Genomic DNA, 13,732 nt, shown 5'->3' on the forward strand with positions numbered 1-13,732 from the left:
TCTTTAAGCGAATAGATGCACACACATATACACATAGGTTAAAGGGAAATAATGACCTGCCACTCCATTATTGGAAATAAAAAGACACTTGTGAAGAGTGTGTGTGAAATATCTCCAGAACCATAAAGACTACAAACTTGAAATTTGGCATTTATGTTCCTCTTGGCTCCTAGGTGCTCGCTAAGAAAGGATTTTTCAAAATGACCTTCAGATCATTGGCATTTCTTATACAGTAATTAACAGCTCTGATGCTAAGGAGTTAGACATTCTACTACCCCTTCCCACCTGAAAAGAACTGTTCCAACTGCCAATTGCCTCACATTCTGTTACCTCAGTTCAAACTGGCAGACATTTCACTCCTTCATTCAGAAGTGATCTAGGGCTCCTTACAGTACTAAATGTTAGTACCTCACCAAAATGTCTATGCCTTCCACCTATGGAACTGCTTCTGGACTCAAGGCGGTGGGAGCAATATTCCCTTATGTATTTTAATTACCGACCACCGAGCCAACTGATTGTGAACTGAATTTCTCCTGCATAGCCTGATCAGAGTTTCGTTGTGAAGCACGCATATCTAGCTAGTAGAACATGTAACTACCAAAGTCAGTATGAAAACCAACTCAGATGGGAAATTCTTCTGTATTACATTGACCGTCAGGTGGAGATAAAATTGAAAGCTAAAGGAAGTTATTGCTTATAAGACCACGCTGAAATTGCTAAAAGATAGCATTCCGGGTAGAAAATGAGACAAGCTTGGTTGATTTATATTAGGAAAGTTTAATGTTTTCTGGGAAATCAAAATACATCTCGGTGAATTCCACCTTTCTCAAAGCAGTGGGAAGGGGAAAATAAAATGAAGGAAGGCAGGCTACTTTTTCATGAGGGGCAATACTCAAAACGCGGAAGATAGCTAACATCTGGAGAACAAGAGCAGTGGAGTAATGCCTCCACTTAGCCATATTTTTTTTTATTTTTTTATTTTGCAAACACTAGAAGACTCCAGTATGATCCTTACTATCTCCGGAATCAATGGATGCTTTTAATAGCTTGCACCCATCCTGCTCCAATTCCACCTTTTAAGCTAGAGGTGGAGAAATATGGGGTCTATGATTTGTGGCCTTCAACTCCCAGAATTCCTGAGGCAGCTATGCTGGATCAGGAATTCTGGGAGTTGAAGTCCACAGGTCATAAAATGGCCACAGTTCTCCACCTGTTTTAAGCCATTTTCTCTGGAGAACTTGAGCAGGCAGAAGAAACTCAAAGAGTTTATTTCCATTTAACCCCAAAGTGGCCACATATGCCTTTTGAAAAAAACAAAATTACATTGAGGAACCCTATTAGCAGCCTGGGAGTAGCTTACCTTATGGAAAAGGATTCAGATCCTGACTCTGGAGCAGTGTTTTTCAATCTTGGCGACCTTAAGACAGTGGTGGCGAACCTATGGCATACGTGCCAGAAACAACACGCAAAACCACCGCGCGAGGAATGCACAGCCTCACTCCTCCTCTTCCATGTATCTGTGCACATACACATGCTGGCCAGCTGGTTTTCGTGCACATGGGAGTGCTGAATTCTGGAAGAGTAGTGTCCCAGTGCGCATGTGTGCACTGGCCCCCGAATATCCGGCTTTCCATTGCATGTAAGTGTGATGGCCAGCTGTTTGTCGCATCTGCGCCAGTAACCATAAATTTGGGTACTAGCGCACACGTGCGATGGAATGCTGCTCTTGGGTTTTGTTGCTCCTGCACGTGGGAAGACCAACGAGGCAGCACGTTCCTCGTGGGATGGTTTTGCATGCTATTTCCAGCACGCAGGTTGGCACGCTGGTACGAAAAAGGTTCGCCATCACTGCCTTAAGACAAGTGGACTTCAACTCCCAGAATTCCCCAGTCAGCCACTCAGGAGATCTGGGAGTTGAAGTCCACACGTCTGAAGGGTGCCATGGTTGAAAAACACTGCTCTAAAATTAGGGTTGAGTAGTCATAGACATAATTTTAACTTTTTCTTTTCCCACTGAAGCTACAATAGGGCTGGGCCTTGTCTGCATGGGTTACACGGCCACATAGAGGGTGATGGGGCAGTGGTCACTCCCCAAGGCTGAGGAGCGGATCTTGCTGTCACACAAACCTTCCAGAAGCTCTTTGGAGATTACAAAGTAATCAAGCCTCCATCCCACATTCTTAGCCCGGGCATTCATCATATATGTCCAGAAAGTGTAAGCATTGGGGGTGTCAGGATAGAGATGCCGGAAAGTGTCGACAAAGCCAGCTTCCAGCAGTTGGGTGAAACCAGCCCGCTCTTCTGGAGTGAAGCCCGCATTCTTCTTATTTCCCTTGGGATTCTTCAAATCGATCTCCTGGTGAGCTACATTGAGGTCGCCGCACAGAATAAGCGGCTTGCGGGCAACCAGGCCTTCCAGGTAAGAGCGGAAGGCCTCATCCCAACGTTGGCGGTACTCCAGGCGCACCAGTCCCCGACCGGCGTTGGGCACATAGGCGGTCACCAGGAAGTAGGAGGGGAACTCCGCTGTGATAACCCGGCCTTCTTTGTCATGCTCTTCTTCACCTGCAGTAACAGTGCAGAAGAGAGACCGAAGAGCAATGTTGATTTTGAACAAGCACAATCAGAGGAAGACATGTTCCAGCCTTTCCCAGTCGGGTGTCATTCCACCTGACAACTCCCCGCCTTTCCCATTATAACTAGTCCTGAATGTACGACCACAACTGAGCACAAAATTGCCATTGTTAATTGAGACATCTGTTGGCCACATTTGTTAAGTGAATCACTAAAGTTGATAAAGTTAGTAAACTGGTTGTTAAATGAACCTGGCTTCTCCACTGACTTTCATTAAAGGCCGCATCAGGGTTGTGTTTTGACCTCGGGAAGTGGGGGTGGCCAAGGTGGGGGTGGCCAGCCCCACGTCACTCATCAAGGCTCCATTTTTGCCTGCAGCCCTTGCCGGTGAAAATGGAGGCTGGGGAGGCCACATGCTGCACGGCCAGGCTCTGTTTTCGCTCGCAGAGGCACCATGAGTTGTTCCTTTGCTGTTTCAAAGGCGGCCCTGCGGGCCAGATCCAAGCACCCCGAGGGCCGGATGTGGCCCCTGGGACCTTGAGTTCACTTGCTGTAAAACATGACACAGGCGTTCTTTCAAAACAGTATCTACAATAGGCTCAGCCACCTGGGAAAGCCCTTTTATTGGACAGCAACCTGGAGATCTGGCTTAAAATCCTTAAGCATGCTCTCTTCTATCTCAGCTTATTCCCCCCACCACCACCACCAAAGAACAGAGTGTTTTTTTCCCCCAAGGCAACAAAGATTCACTGCTTATGCTTTTGTAGGGGATAATTCACCAGTCTAAGAGGAACTAAGATCCCAAAATAAGGATGGAGAAGTCCCTACCTATCCCATAAGTGACATCTAGAGGCTTGTTCTTGGAGAGCATAGCCACGCCGCTGTAGCCTTCCTTGTCAGTAGAACAGGCCCAAAATTTATGGGGGTATTCGGCCAGATCCCGAATCTCAGCAGGCAACTGTTTTTCTGTACATTTTGTTTCTTGTAAGCACAGAACATCAGGGTCCTCTTCAGTCACCCACTGCAGGGAATATAATTAGTATAATATAATATAATCCATACATATAAAAACCAAATACCATTCATTCATCATATCTCCAGAACCGGAAAGCCTACAAACTTGAAATTTGGCATGTATGTTCCTTTTGGCTCCCAGGTGCTTGCTAAGAAAGGATTTTTCGAAACCATCCTATCCATACAGTAATTAACACGCTCTGATGCTAAGGAGTTCTACTCCCCCTCCCCACTGGCAAAGAACTACGTTCTAACTGCCAGTTGCCTTATGTTAACACATTCGGATACTAAGGAGTTAGACAGTCTACCCCTTCCCTCCCCACCTAAAAAGAACTCTGTTCCAACTGCCAGTTGCCTCATATTCCGTTACCTCAGTTCAAACTGGCAGTCGTTCTACTCCTTCACCCAAGAGAGGTTGTTTGAACACAAGGGGATATAAAAACAACACCGCCTTGATAATTTCAACCAAGCTGGTTGCTAGTAGCACCATGGGGGAGTGCCTGTTCCCTTCTCCACTGCTGGTTACGCCGCCACACTATTTTTATAATTGTTTTTTTGATGGCCTGCAACAATGCAGATATTGTTTTCATTCAATATCCACAATGAATTGCAACAAACAGCCTTCCCCAGCACAAACCCCCTCCAGATGTGTGAAAGCGTGTGGCCAATTAAAAAATTAACAACAGATCGTGAGGTAGTCCTCAACTTACGACCACAAATGAGCCCAAAATTTATGTTGCCAAGTGAGACATTTGCTAAGTGAGTTTTGCCCCATTTTACCACCTTTCTCGTTACAGTTGTTAAGTGAATCACTACAGTTGTTCAGTTAGTAACCTGATTGTTAAGTGAATCTGGCTTCCCCACTGACTTTGCTCCTCAGAATGTCACTAAAGCGGATCACGTGACGCTGGGACATTGCAACCGTCATAAATATGAATCAGCTGCCAAGCTTCTGAATTTTGATCACGTGACCTTGGGAGTACTATAACAGTCGTAAGTGTGAAAATCGGTCATGTCACCTTTTTCAGTGCCGTCGTTAATAGCAGTAGACTTATATACCGCTTCATAGGCCTTTCAGGCCTCTCTAAGCGGTTTACAGAGAGTCAGCATATTGCCCCCAACAATCTGGGTCCTCATTTTACCCACCTCGGAAGGATGGAAGGCTGAGTCAACCCTGAGCCGGTGAGATTTGAACCGCTGACCTGCTGATCTAGCAGTAGCCTGCAGTGCTGCATTTAACCACTGCGCCACCCTCAGTTAACTTCGAATGGTCACTAAAAGAACTGCTGCAAGTCAATAACCACCTGTATATTATTTAATTAAATAAAACAATAGAATTATATGCCCTTAGGCAAAACCCAAAAGTTCAACCTGCCAGACAGTTTCAATATAGTATTGCTGCCAATACAAGTGGTCCTCGTTTAATGACTACTTGTTCAGTGGCCATTTGAACTTACACTGGTACTGAAGGAATGGCATTAGAAACCAGTCCTTGAAGTTCCAGACATTATGGTGTCCCATGATCACATGATCAGAATTTGTGACAAGCAAAATCAATGGGGAAGCCAGCATTGGGGAAGCCAAATTCCACAAGCAAAATCAATGGGGAAGCCGGCAGGAAGTCATAAGTCACAATCACATGAAATCCTCACTTAACAATGGCAACCGGAATTGGAGTTGCTAAGCAATGTGAGCATGTGGTTTTCCGACTTATGATTGTTTTGCTTAACAACGGAGTTTCTAGCCCCAATTAGCGTTATTAAATGAGGATCCCCTGTAAAATTACATGACATGTCTTCATTAAGAGTCAATCCCAATTAGACCAAATTTTTACAATTTCCCCCTCCCAATCTATTTTCTTAGGGATGACGACAGTGTTTGGTGGGTGCTGTTTTTCTCCCCCTTCTTTTCCGTCTAGAGTGGGCATCGGAATTTTGTTTTAGTGTGTGCCATTGTGTACCCAGAAGACTGACAATAAAGGATATTTTATTCGATGTGTGATGTCTAAATGCAGATTATCTTTTTATGACATTCTCCGTCCCTCTTTTGAGGGGGGGGGGGTAGAGGAAAAACCATCGCCGCCATACCCAGCGTGGAAAAAACCAGTAGGAAAACAAAATGGTGGATTCTCCTCTTGAGTTACCTCCAGGCCCTTCTTCTTGAACCAGGCTCGGATGCCATCTACGTTCCAGGATGTGATCTTCATAGTGTATTTTTTGTCACTGGGTGTAGTGAGCTTATCAGGAGGATCTTGGTACAAGATTGGCCCATCGGCCTCTTTCTCTGGTTTTGGTGCATCGCCCATCGCCTTTTTAGGCTCTGGCTCTGAGGGAAAGAGAAACAAGACACAACATTACAGGAGGAGGAACAGGTGTTTGCTTCAGAGGTGGGTTGCTATGGGTATGGCCGTACGGTCATGTCCGGGAGCAGCTGAGACCGCTGCGGTGGCTCGTTCGGCCCACCCGCGGCTCTATAGCTGTTTTTATAGCAAATGGCAAAGTGCGCATGTGAGCACAGCGTGCGATGCCTGCGTGAGCCCCAACAAGCTGCTGGTTGCCACAGGGGCGGTGCATTGCGTATGCATGCACAGCGCACATCAGGCGGGTGCAAGAACAGACCGTGATCAGCGTACCTGTAGCGACAGTAAGAGCAACCCACCATTGTTTGATGAAAATCAGACGCCATTGGAAACAGAGACATTCCTCGATTTACAACCGTTCAGCTAACGACTGTTCAAAATTACAGCACCGAAAAAAGCGACTTATGACCTTTTTTCATACTTATGACCGTTGCAGCATCCCTATGGTCACATGATCAAAATTCAGGCCACCGGTTCCTATTTATGACGGTCGCAGTGTCCCAGGGTCATGCGACCAACTTTTCCGACCGTCTGACACTGGGGAAGCCAGATTCACTTAACAACCGTGTGACTAACTGAACAAATGGGAATGATTCACTTAACAACTGTGGCAATACAGGTTGTAAAATGTGGCAAATCTCACTTAAGAAATGTCTCACTTAGCAACATAGATTTTGGGCTCAAATTCTGTGCTCGTAACTCAACGACTTAACTGTAATCAGGTAAGACTGATTTTAAAATTTGGCTCATTTTCTACAGATATGGGTTAGTTCATTTTCAGCACGAGAGTCATGTTCTAATCAAGATTGGGAAAGGATTTGACAGGTAGTTAGGACCACAATCTGAGCTCAAAATTTATGTTGCTAAGCAAGACAGTTGTGAAGTGAGTTTCTGTCTCATTTTATGACTTATCTTATCACGGTTGTTAAATAAATCACTGTAGCTGTTAAGTCAGTAACACAGTTGTTAAGTGAATCTAGTTTCCCCCTGGACTTTGGTTGTCAGACCGTCGCAAAAGGGGATCACGTAACTCTTGGGGCACTGCAACTCTCACAAACACGAACCAAGCCTCCAAATTTTGATCATGTGACCATGGGTAAAAACCAGTCACTGTTTTCAGTGCTGTTGTAACTTCTAGCGGTTACCAAAGAAATGGTTGTAAGTCGAGAACTAGATGTATTATCTCCTGATCCGAGTTCTCCCATTCCCAATCCTGCTTGATCTACACTGCAGTGTTTCTCACCCTTAACCTTAAGATGTATGGATTTCAACTCCCAGAATTCCTCTGCCTGCATGCTGACTGGGGAATTCTGGGACTTGAAGTCCACACATCGTGCTCTACTCTGATCTGCTGGATTTGAGTCCTGAGCAAGTTTGACTGATGTAGTCCAGTCCCTATGAAATGTCACAATTAAATATTCCTTCCATTTTATTCTCCCCCTTCCTCCATTCCCAGCATCAGACAGAAGATATAGGTTGGGGCAGTGGTGAAATTCCATTTTTTTAAACCACTGGTTCTGTGGGCGTGGCTTGGTGGGTGTGGCAGGGGAGGGAAACTGCAAAATTCCCATTCCCTCTCTACTCCTGGGGGAAGGATATTGCAAAATCTCCATTCCCAAACCACTCTGGGACTAGCCAGAGGTGGCATTTGCCAGTTCTCCGAACTATTCAAAATTTCCGCTACCAGTTCTCCAGAACCTGTCAGAACCTGCTGAATTCCACCACTTGGTTGGGGGCTCATCATATCAAAATGTCACAAATTTGACAAATTACAATCTGTGGTTGGAGGAAAAGGGCTGAAGGAAACGAGAGGCCATTCAACAAAGAGGTAAACTTGGAAAGATTAAAGAGCACCAAGGAGGTCCTCAGGTCCAAAATACAGAATGAGCATAAAATAAGGGACACCTCTCTTTCCCAAATCAACCCCTGTTTTAATGCTAGGACTGAACTCCATACCTGTGGTCCCTTCCTCCGCTGGAAGGATCTCTTCTTCTTCCTTCTTCACTCGTTTTGGCATTGTAGGTCCACAAATGTGTCTCAGACGAAGAAGTCGGCTACCTTGTTTGGCCAACGCTAGGCTTCTCAACAGTAGCGTCTCCTTGAAAAGAAGAACACTGCTATGTAGCAATAGTACTTATGTAGCACTTGGCACTTGTGCTTTGCAGCCCCCTCTAAGCGCTTTACAGAGTCAGCATCTTGCCCCCAACAATTTGGGTCCTCATTTTACCAACCTTGGAAGGATGGAAGGTTGAGTCAATCTTGAGCATGGTGAGATTTGAACAGCTAAATTGCAGGCAGCTGGCAGTCAGCAGAAATAGCCTGCAGTACTGCACTCTAACCACTCTAACCGCCATGGATCATATACCTTCCCATAATGCTTTACAGCACTCTGCGGGTGGTTTACAGAGTCAGCGTATTTCCCTCAACCATCTGGGTCCTCATTCTAGTGACCTCGGAAGAATGGAAAGCTGAGTCAACCTTCAGCCGTCCAGGATCAAACTTTTGGCAGTGGGCAGTGTTAGCCTGCAATAGCCTGTGCCCCTACTTAATATCCAAAACAAGCTTTGTTTTCCCTCAGAATATCCCGTGAGCGCCCCTTTCTCCTCCTCCAAATGCATCCACTGTTCTCAGGGGTGGGCTGCTACGGTTCGCCCAGGTTCGGGAGAACCCATAGCTAAAGTTATGGCCAGTTCAGAGAACTTCCAATTCCCACCCTTGGCTGGCCCCGCTCACCCCACCACGCCCCCCTCCCTCAGGAATATCCACGCGGCCTGTTTTAGATGAGAGGTTAAGTGCAGGGCCCACACAGAGGGGGGGGGCGGGAACAGGCCACCCGGAAGGCCTCCAGAGCCTGGGGAAGGCAAAAATGCTTCCCCCTGGCGTGGTGCAGGAGGCTGACTAGGCCACGCCCACCCAGCAACCGCATAGAGAACCCGTTGCTGAAATTTTTGAAGCCCATCCCTGACTGTTCCTCTCTTCCATCAGCAACCCACCTTCCTGGCCCCACAAAAATGATTCCTTTGTCTCCGGATTCTATCCGTTTGGAAAGAATCCCATCCACATCAAAACTTCTGTTCTTAGAAAGAATAAATGGGCTGCTAAGAAGGCTGCAACCATTTCATTGGCTGATGTTACTTTGGGCCAACCAGTCCCTAACAAGAATAGAAGGCAGGCAAGCCAATCGTTTAAATAGTTAAGATGCCCACGACCGCCTCTTTGACCTACATGGGTATCATTTTCCTCAAAGCAAATGATAAGAGGATGGCTGCCTGCCAAACGCCATTGTCTCCTTTGCAGGAGAAACCTGGATGAGGGAGAGCTTTACTTTCAAACAGGATCAAAGCATCTCAGCTGATCCAAAGCTGAACAGAAGCCAACCACCTAATGCAGCTACTAAAAATAAAATTAATGTGCTTTATTCTGCAGTGCTGGAAGCGCGTTTGAAAAAAAAAAGAAGCATGTTTTGTGCCGACGGGGACAGTTTTAATTTTGAGAGCATCAACAGAACCTTGGCTTACAGCCACAATTGGGACCAGAATTTTTTGCCACTAAATGATGCGGTCATTAAATGACTCATCACATGACAAGACCTGCTATTACAACACACTTGTACTGTGCTCATTAATCACATGGTCATTAAGTGAATCCGACTTGGCCCACCGACTTTGTCAGAAATTGACTGGGAAGGTTGCAAGTGGTTGTGTGATTCCAGGATGCTGCAATTGTCGTAAATGTGAGCTGGTTGCAAAGTGCCAAAACACAATCACATGACTGCAGGGGATGGCTGTAAATTCAAGCATGGGTCGTCACAATTTTCAGCAACCTTGTAACTTCAAACCTTCTTTAAACGAATGGTCAAGGATTATCTATATACTGTGAGCACACTCCTGCTAGCGGGAAGGCCTAAGGCGGGTGTCGGCCACCCATGGCCCTGGAGCCGCATGCCCCCGCTTTGACCCCCTCTCCTGCGACTCACTGCCAACCCAGTCGCGTAACCTGCTCTCTGCTCCAAGAAGGCTTGAGCCTCTCTGCAGAGTCACATAGCTGAAGCACCCCCTAGCATTTTCTCTGCACTGCCCACGACTGGCTGCTGTTTACGATTCAGCAGCCTTCGCGGGCAGTTCAGAGCCAGCCAAGGTCCCCTTTGTGTCGGCTCAGGAATGAGGGGGATGGGGGGGGGAGTGCAGCCGCCATCGCCAGATGCAGGGAGAGAAGAGCTCGGGCTCTACTGAGTAGCACAGCTGGCTACTCACCTCACTGCGCAGGGGCCGCAGCGAGAGGAGTCGTCGCCGTTCCCGGCGTGATCCCGGCCCAGGAGAGTATCCTGCTTGTACGCGCACATGGGAGAAAGAGATGAGAGAGAGAGAAAAGAGGAGAAAGAGAGAAATGAGAAAAAATGGAGAATGAGGATGAGAGAGGGGAAAAGAGAGAAACAATTGAGAGAGAGAGAAGGGGGAGAGAGAAATGAGAGTGAGCTGGGGGAAGAGAATGAGAGACAGGGAAAAGACAGGGAAATAAATGAGAGAAAAGGGAGAGAAAAAGAAAGAAAGAAAGAAAGAAAGGGAAAGAGAAAGAAACTCTCTCAGATCTATGACGAAAGCATTGGCAAGCTAGATTTCTTGCCCAAAAAACTGCAGTTTGCCAGAAGGCACAAATTGGAAGAAAGTCTGTTGTTTAAAGGAAATAACAGAGATGACCAAAATGCATGTGAAAATAAGTTTTTAAAATTTTGGATAATGTATTATATTGTCAAATTCGAAATATATATGCTATTGCTGTTAGTACAATCTTGCCAGCTTCTATTAATTTAAGAGTTCACTGTGAAAAGATTACAGAGAAGCAATTTCCCACAATTAATAACTTTATTTTGGATTCAATGAGAGAAAGAAGAAAGAAAAAGGAAGAGGGAAAGGAAAGGAGAGGAGGAAGGAAGGAAGAGAGAAAAACAGAAATGGGGGGGGAGACCCATTTTCCACAAAAAACACCCATGAAACCTGGGTTGGCATAGCTGTGGTGTTTGTGTGTGTGTGTGATATGACTGGGTAGGAATGACTTTGAGTTGGCCATGCCAACCCAGGTTTTCTGGCTCCTGTTGTTTTGTTTTCTATGGAAACAGGCCCAAATAGCTCTTTGGAGTGTTTAAGGTTGCAGACTCCTGGCCTAAGGATTCAGAAAACAGATCTCTAGATCTTCCTAAAATAAGCATGTCCAACCTTGTGGCTTGCCTGGGCCAGACTGAGTAAAGAGGAATTGTCTTGGGCCACGTATTAAATATATAATATAAAGAGGACATAATGTTAAAAGTTTATGATTTCATGGGATTGTATTATTAGCTGTTCAGGGCCAAATAGGTCCTGTAGGCCACAGTTTGGACATGCCTGCTTTAAACCATGATCCCAGGTTGTAGCATTTTTAATTTTCTAGGAATGCCTCTGAGTCCCAACAATAAAAATGAGAAGCTGGCCCTTTTCATTGCAACATGCCTGAAAGTAAAAGATTATGCTGGAGCTATTTGCTCTGCAACGCACACAATTTTTTTTTTTAAATTGTTATTCCAGTTTCTGAGATATCACACTTTAACCATGATACTGCAGGCTCTATTGTTTGCATAGGAACCTCCAAAAATAAAACAAACAAACTGTATTTCTTACAACAACATTATCTTCCTTCTCTCTTTCACTATGTAACAATTATATTGCAAAAAATATTTACTGGCTATTCCCCCCCCCCACCCGCACTCCCAATGTTGGTTAACTCTTAGCCTGTTGATTGCTTTGTCAAAAAAATATATATTCAGCTCTTTTTTTCCCTCTGTACCACAAGCTCCTTTCCTAGGGCTATAAATTCTTTGAAAGTTCAGATTTGAAAAGTATTAATCTCCATAAATACATTTATGTATTGTATTATATCCCTTCTTCTCTGAGGTTTTAAGGCAGCTTTGCATGTAGCTTCTCCCTTTTGATATTGTTTTATCAAAATAGTGAAATAAAAGAATAGTATGGATACTTAACACTGATTATACATGGAAGAAAAAAGAATTCCTAAGTCATAGTGATTAAACAGTCTAAACCTTTAAAAAAATCCATAATTAGGAGGAAACAAAGATATATACATATCTCTATGGAATTAATTCACTCATTAAGCTTATTAAATGTCGACTGAATAGCAATATACTATGTCATCTTTTCATAGTGTGGTCCCTAAGTATATTTCTCCCAAAGTTATATTTACATGCAGATTTAAAGCCAAATCTAAATCAGAGGGGAAAAATGCTGAGAATTAAGGAACCATCTTTTTCTTTAAATTACCAATAGAAGAAATTCAGTATTTGAAATGTTTGCAACATTCTGAAATAAGCCTCTGATAAATTAGGTTCATTTTTAAGTGTGTTTTAACATTTTTTAAAAGTGATAAGAGTGAAATAAAAAAGTAACACAGTCATAGAATCAATATCATGTGAAATATTAGTATCACTTTATAAAACCTTAGTAAGAGCACAATTTAGAATACTGAATCCAAGTTTGGTCACTAGTTACTTTTAAAAAATGTTGAGACTTTGGAAAAAGCAGAGAGAACAATTGAGATAACGAAAGACTTGGAGACTAAAACACATGAAGAATGGTTGCATCATTTGGGTTTGTCTAGACCAGTGGTTCCCAATCTTTTTTTGGCCATGCCCACCTAAGCATCTCTAAAATCCTGATGCAATCCCATCCCCCCAACATATAATTCTTACTTTACTTAACAAGCGAAAGAATTCTACTCCGGAAGCCTAAAAGGCCATTAACTTGGTTTAAACAAGGTTCAAATTGCCCCCCATTAAAAATCTAATTTCCTGCCTGTGGGACGTGGGTCCCACGTTGGGAAGCACTGGTCTAGAGAAAAGGAGGCGTTTTTGGGGGGACGACAAGATAGGTATTCCAGTATTTGAGGGGCTGCCACAAAGAAGAGGGGGCCAACTTATTTTTCCAAACCACCAGAAAGCAAGACAAGAAACCATGGTTGGAAACTAATCAAGGAGAGCAGCAACCTGGAACTAAGGACAAACTTCCTAACAATTAACAAGCGGAACGGTCGGCCACCAGAAGTTGTGGGTGCTTCATCACTGGAGGTTTTTAAGAAGAGGCTGGACAGTCTCCTGCTTGAGCAGGGAGTTAAACTAGAGGACCTCTAAGGTCCCTTCCAGCTCTATTCTCATTTTGATTAAAACCTCTTTCCATTGTTTTGGCAACATCAAAAGCAATCCCACCATAACGGGTCAGTGACTGGGGAACATGGGTAGTAAGGTTCGCTTTGCATTCATAACTTGCTCAGGGGCATTGTTTTCTAACCCACCCACCCCTTCCGACAAGAGGGTGCAGACGTCCTTTGGAAGCTAACCCTGTTGAATTTCTACCTGCCACCCCATTCTTAAAAATGCACGGGAGGGGGAATTTTTTTATTTTTAAAAAATGCAAAAAAAATGGAAGGCCGGGATATCGACCCTGGCTCGCTTGCGGATGAAATGCAATTAGGAAAAACCTTACTAAAAAAAAAAAAACAATAGTAATTTTTATTTTAAGCAACGTTCGGCTCTCACCACGCCGGACGCGAGGCTTCCCTGCACCCACCGAGAGAATCCGCAGCAATCCTTGGAGAGAAAGAGCAGCACGTGGAGTGGAGAAGGTCACGTGACAGAGAGTGAGGCGGAGCTATTTATTCAAGCGGGCCGGAACGCTCCCTAGAGCCAATTGGAGGAACGGCAGGTTTAGAAAGAAAAGGCGCCCTCCGCGTCGGTCACGTGCC

The 13,732-nt window shown here is 44.7% G+C and overlaps 1 protein-coding gene across 3 annotated transcripts; it reads right to left on the bottom strand.

Annotated features, from left to right (window-relative positions):
• Positions 1–761: 761 nt before the first annotated feature.
• APEX1 (apurinic/apyrimidinic endodeoxyribonuclease 1) lies at positions 762–13,628 on the bottom strand. Of its 3 annotated transcripts, none has more exons than XM_014067691.2 (5): positions 13,558–13,628; positions 7,904–8,045; positions 5,732–5,913; positions 3,403–3,595; positions 762–2,565 (listed from the first exon to the last, which is right to left on the bottom strand). In XM_014067691.2, the coding sequence occupies exons 2-5, from the start codon at positions 7,962–7,964 to the stop codon at positions 2,051–2,053; spliced, it is 951 nt and encodes a 316-aa protein (XP_013923166.1). In that variant the 5' UTR covers positions 7,965–8,045; positions 13,558–13,628; the 3' UTR covers positions 762–2,050. The 3 variants fall into 3 exon arrangements, with proteins under 3 accessions (XP_013923166.1, XP_013923165.1, XP_087570252.1); XM_014067690.2 differs by having other exon boundaries at positions 13,527–13,622; XM_087714126.1 differs by lacking the exon at positions 13,558–13,628 and adding an exon at positions 10,201–10,273.
• Positions 13,629–13,732: the final 104 nt, after the last annotated feature.

The sequence above is a fragment of the Thamnophis sirtalis genome, unplaced genomic scaffold (genome assembly GCF_051295495.1).
Source record: "Thamnophis sirtalis isolate CommonGarterSnake01/CBP01778 unplaced genomic scaffold, rThaSir2_p1.2 scaffold_4, whole genome shotgun sequence".
In the NCBI taxonomy this organism is placed as follows: Eukaryota; Metazoa; Chordata; class Lepidosauria; order Squamata; family Natricidae; genus Thamnophis; species Thamnophis sirtalis.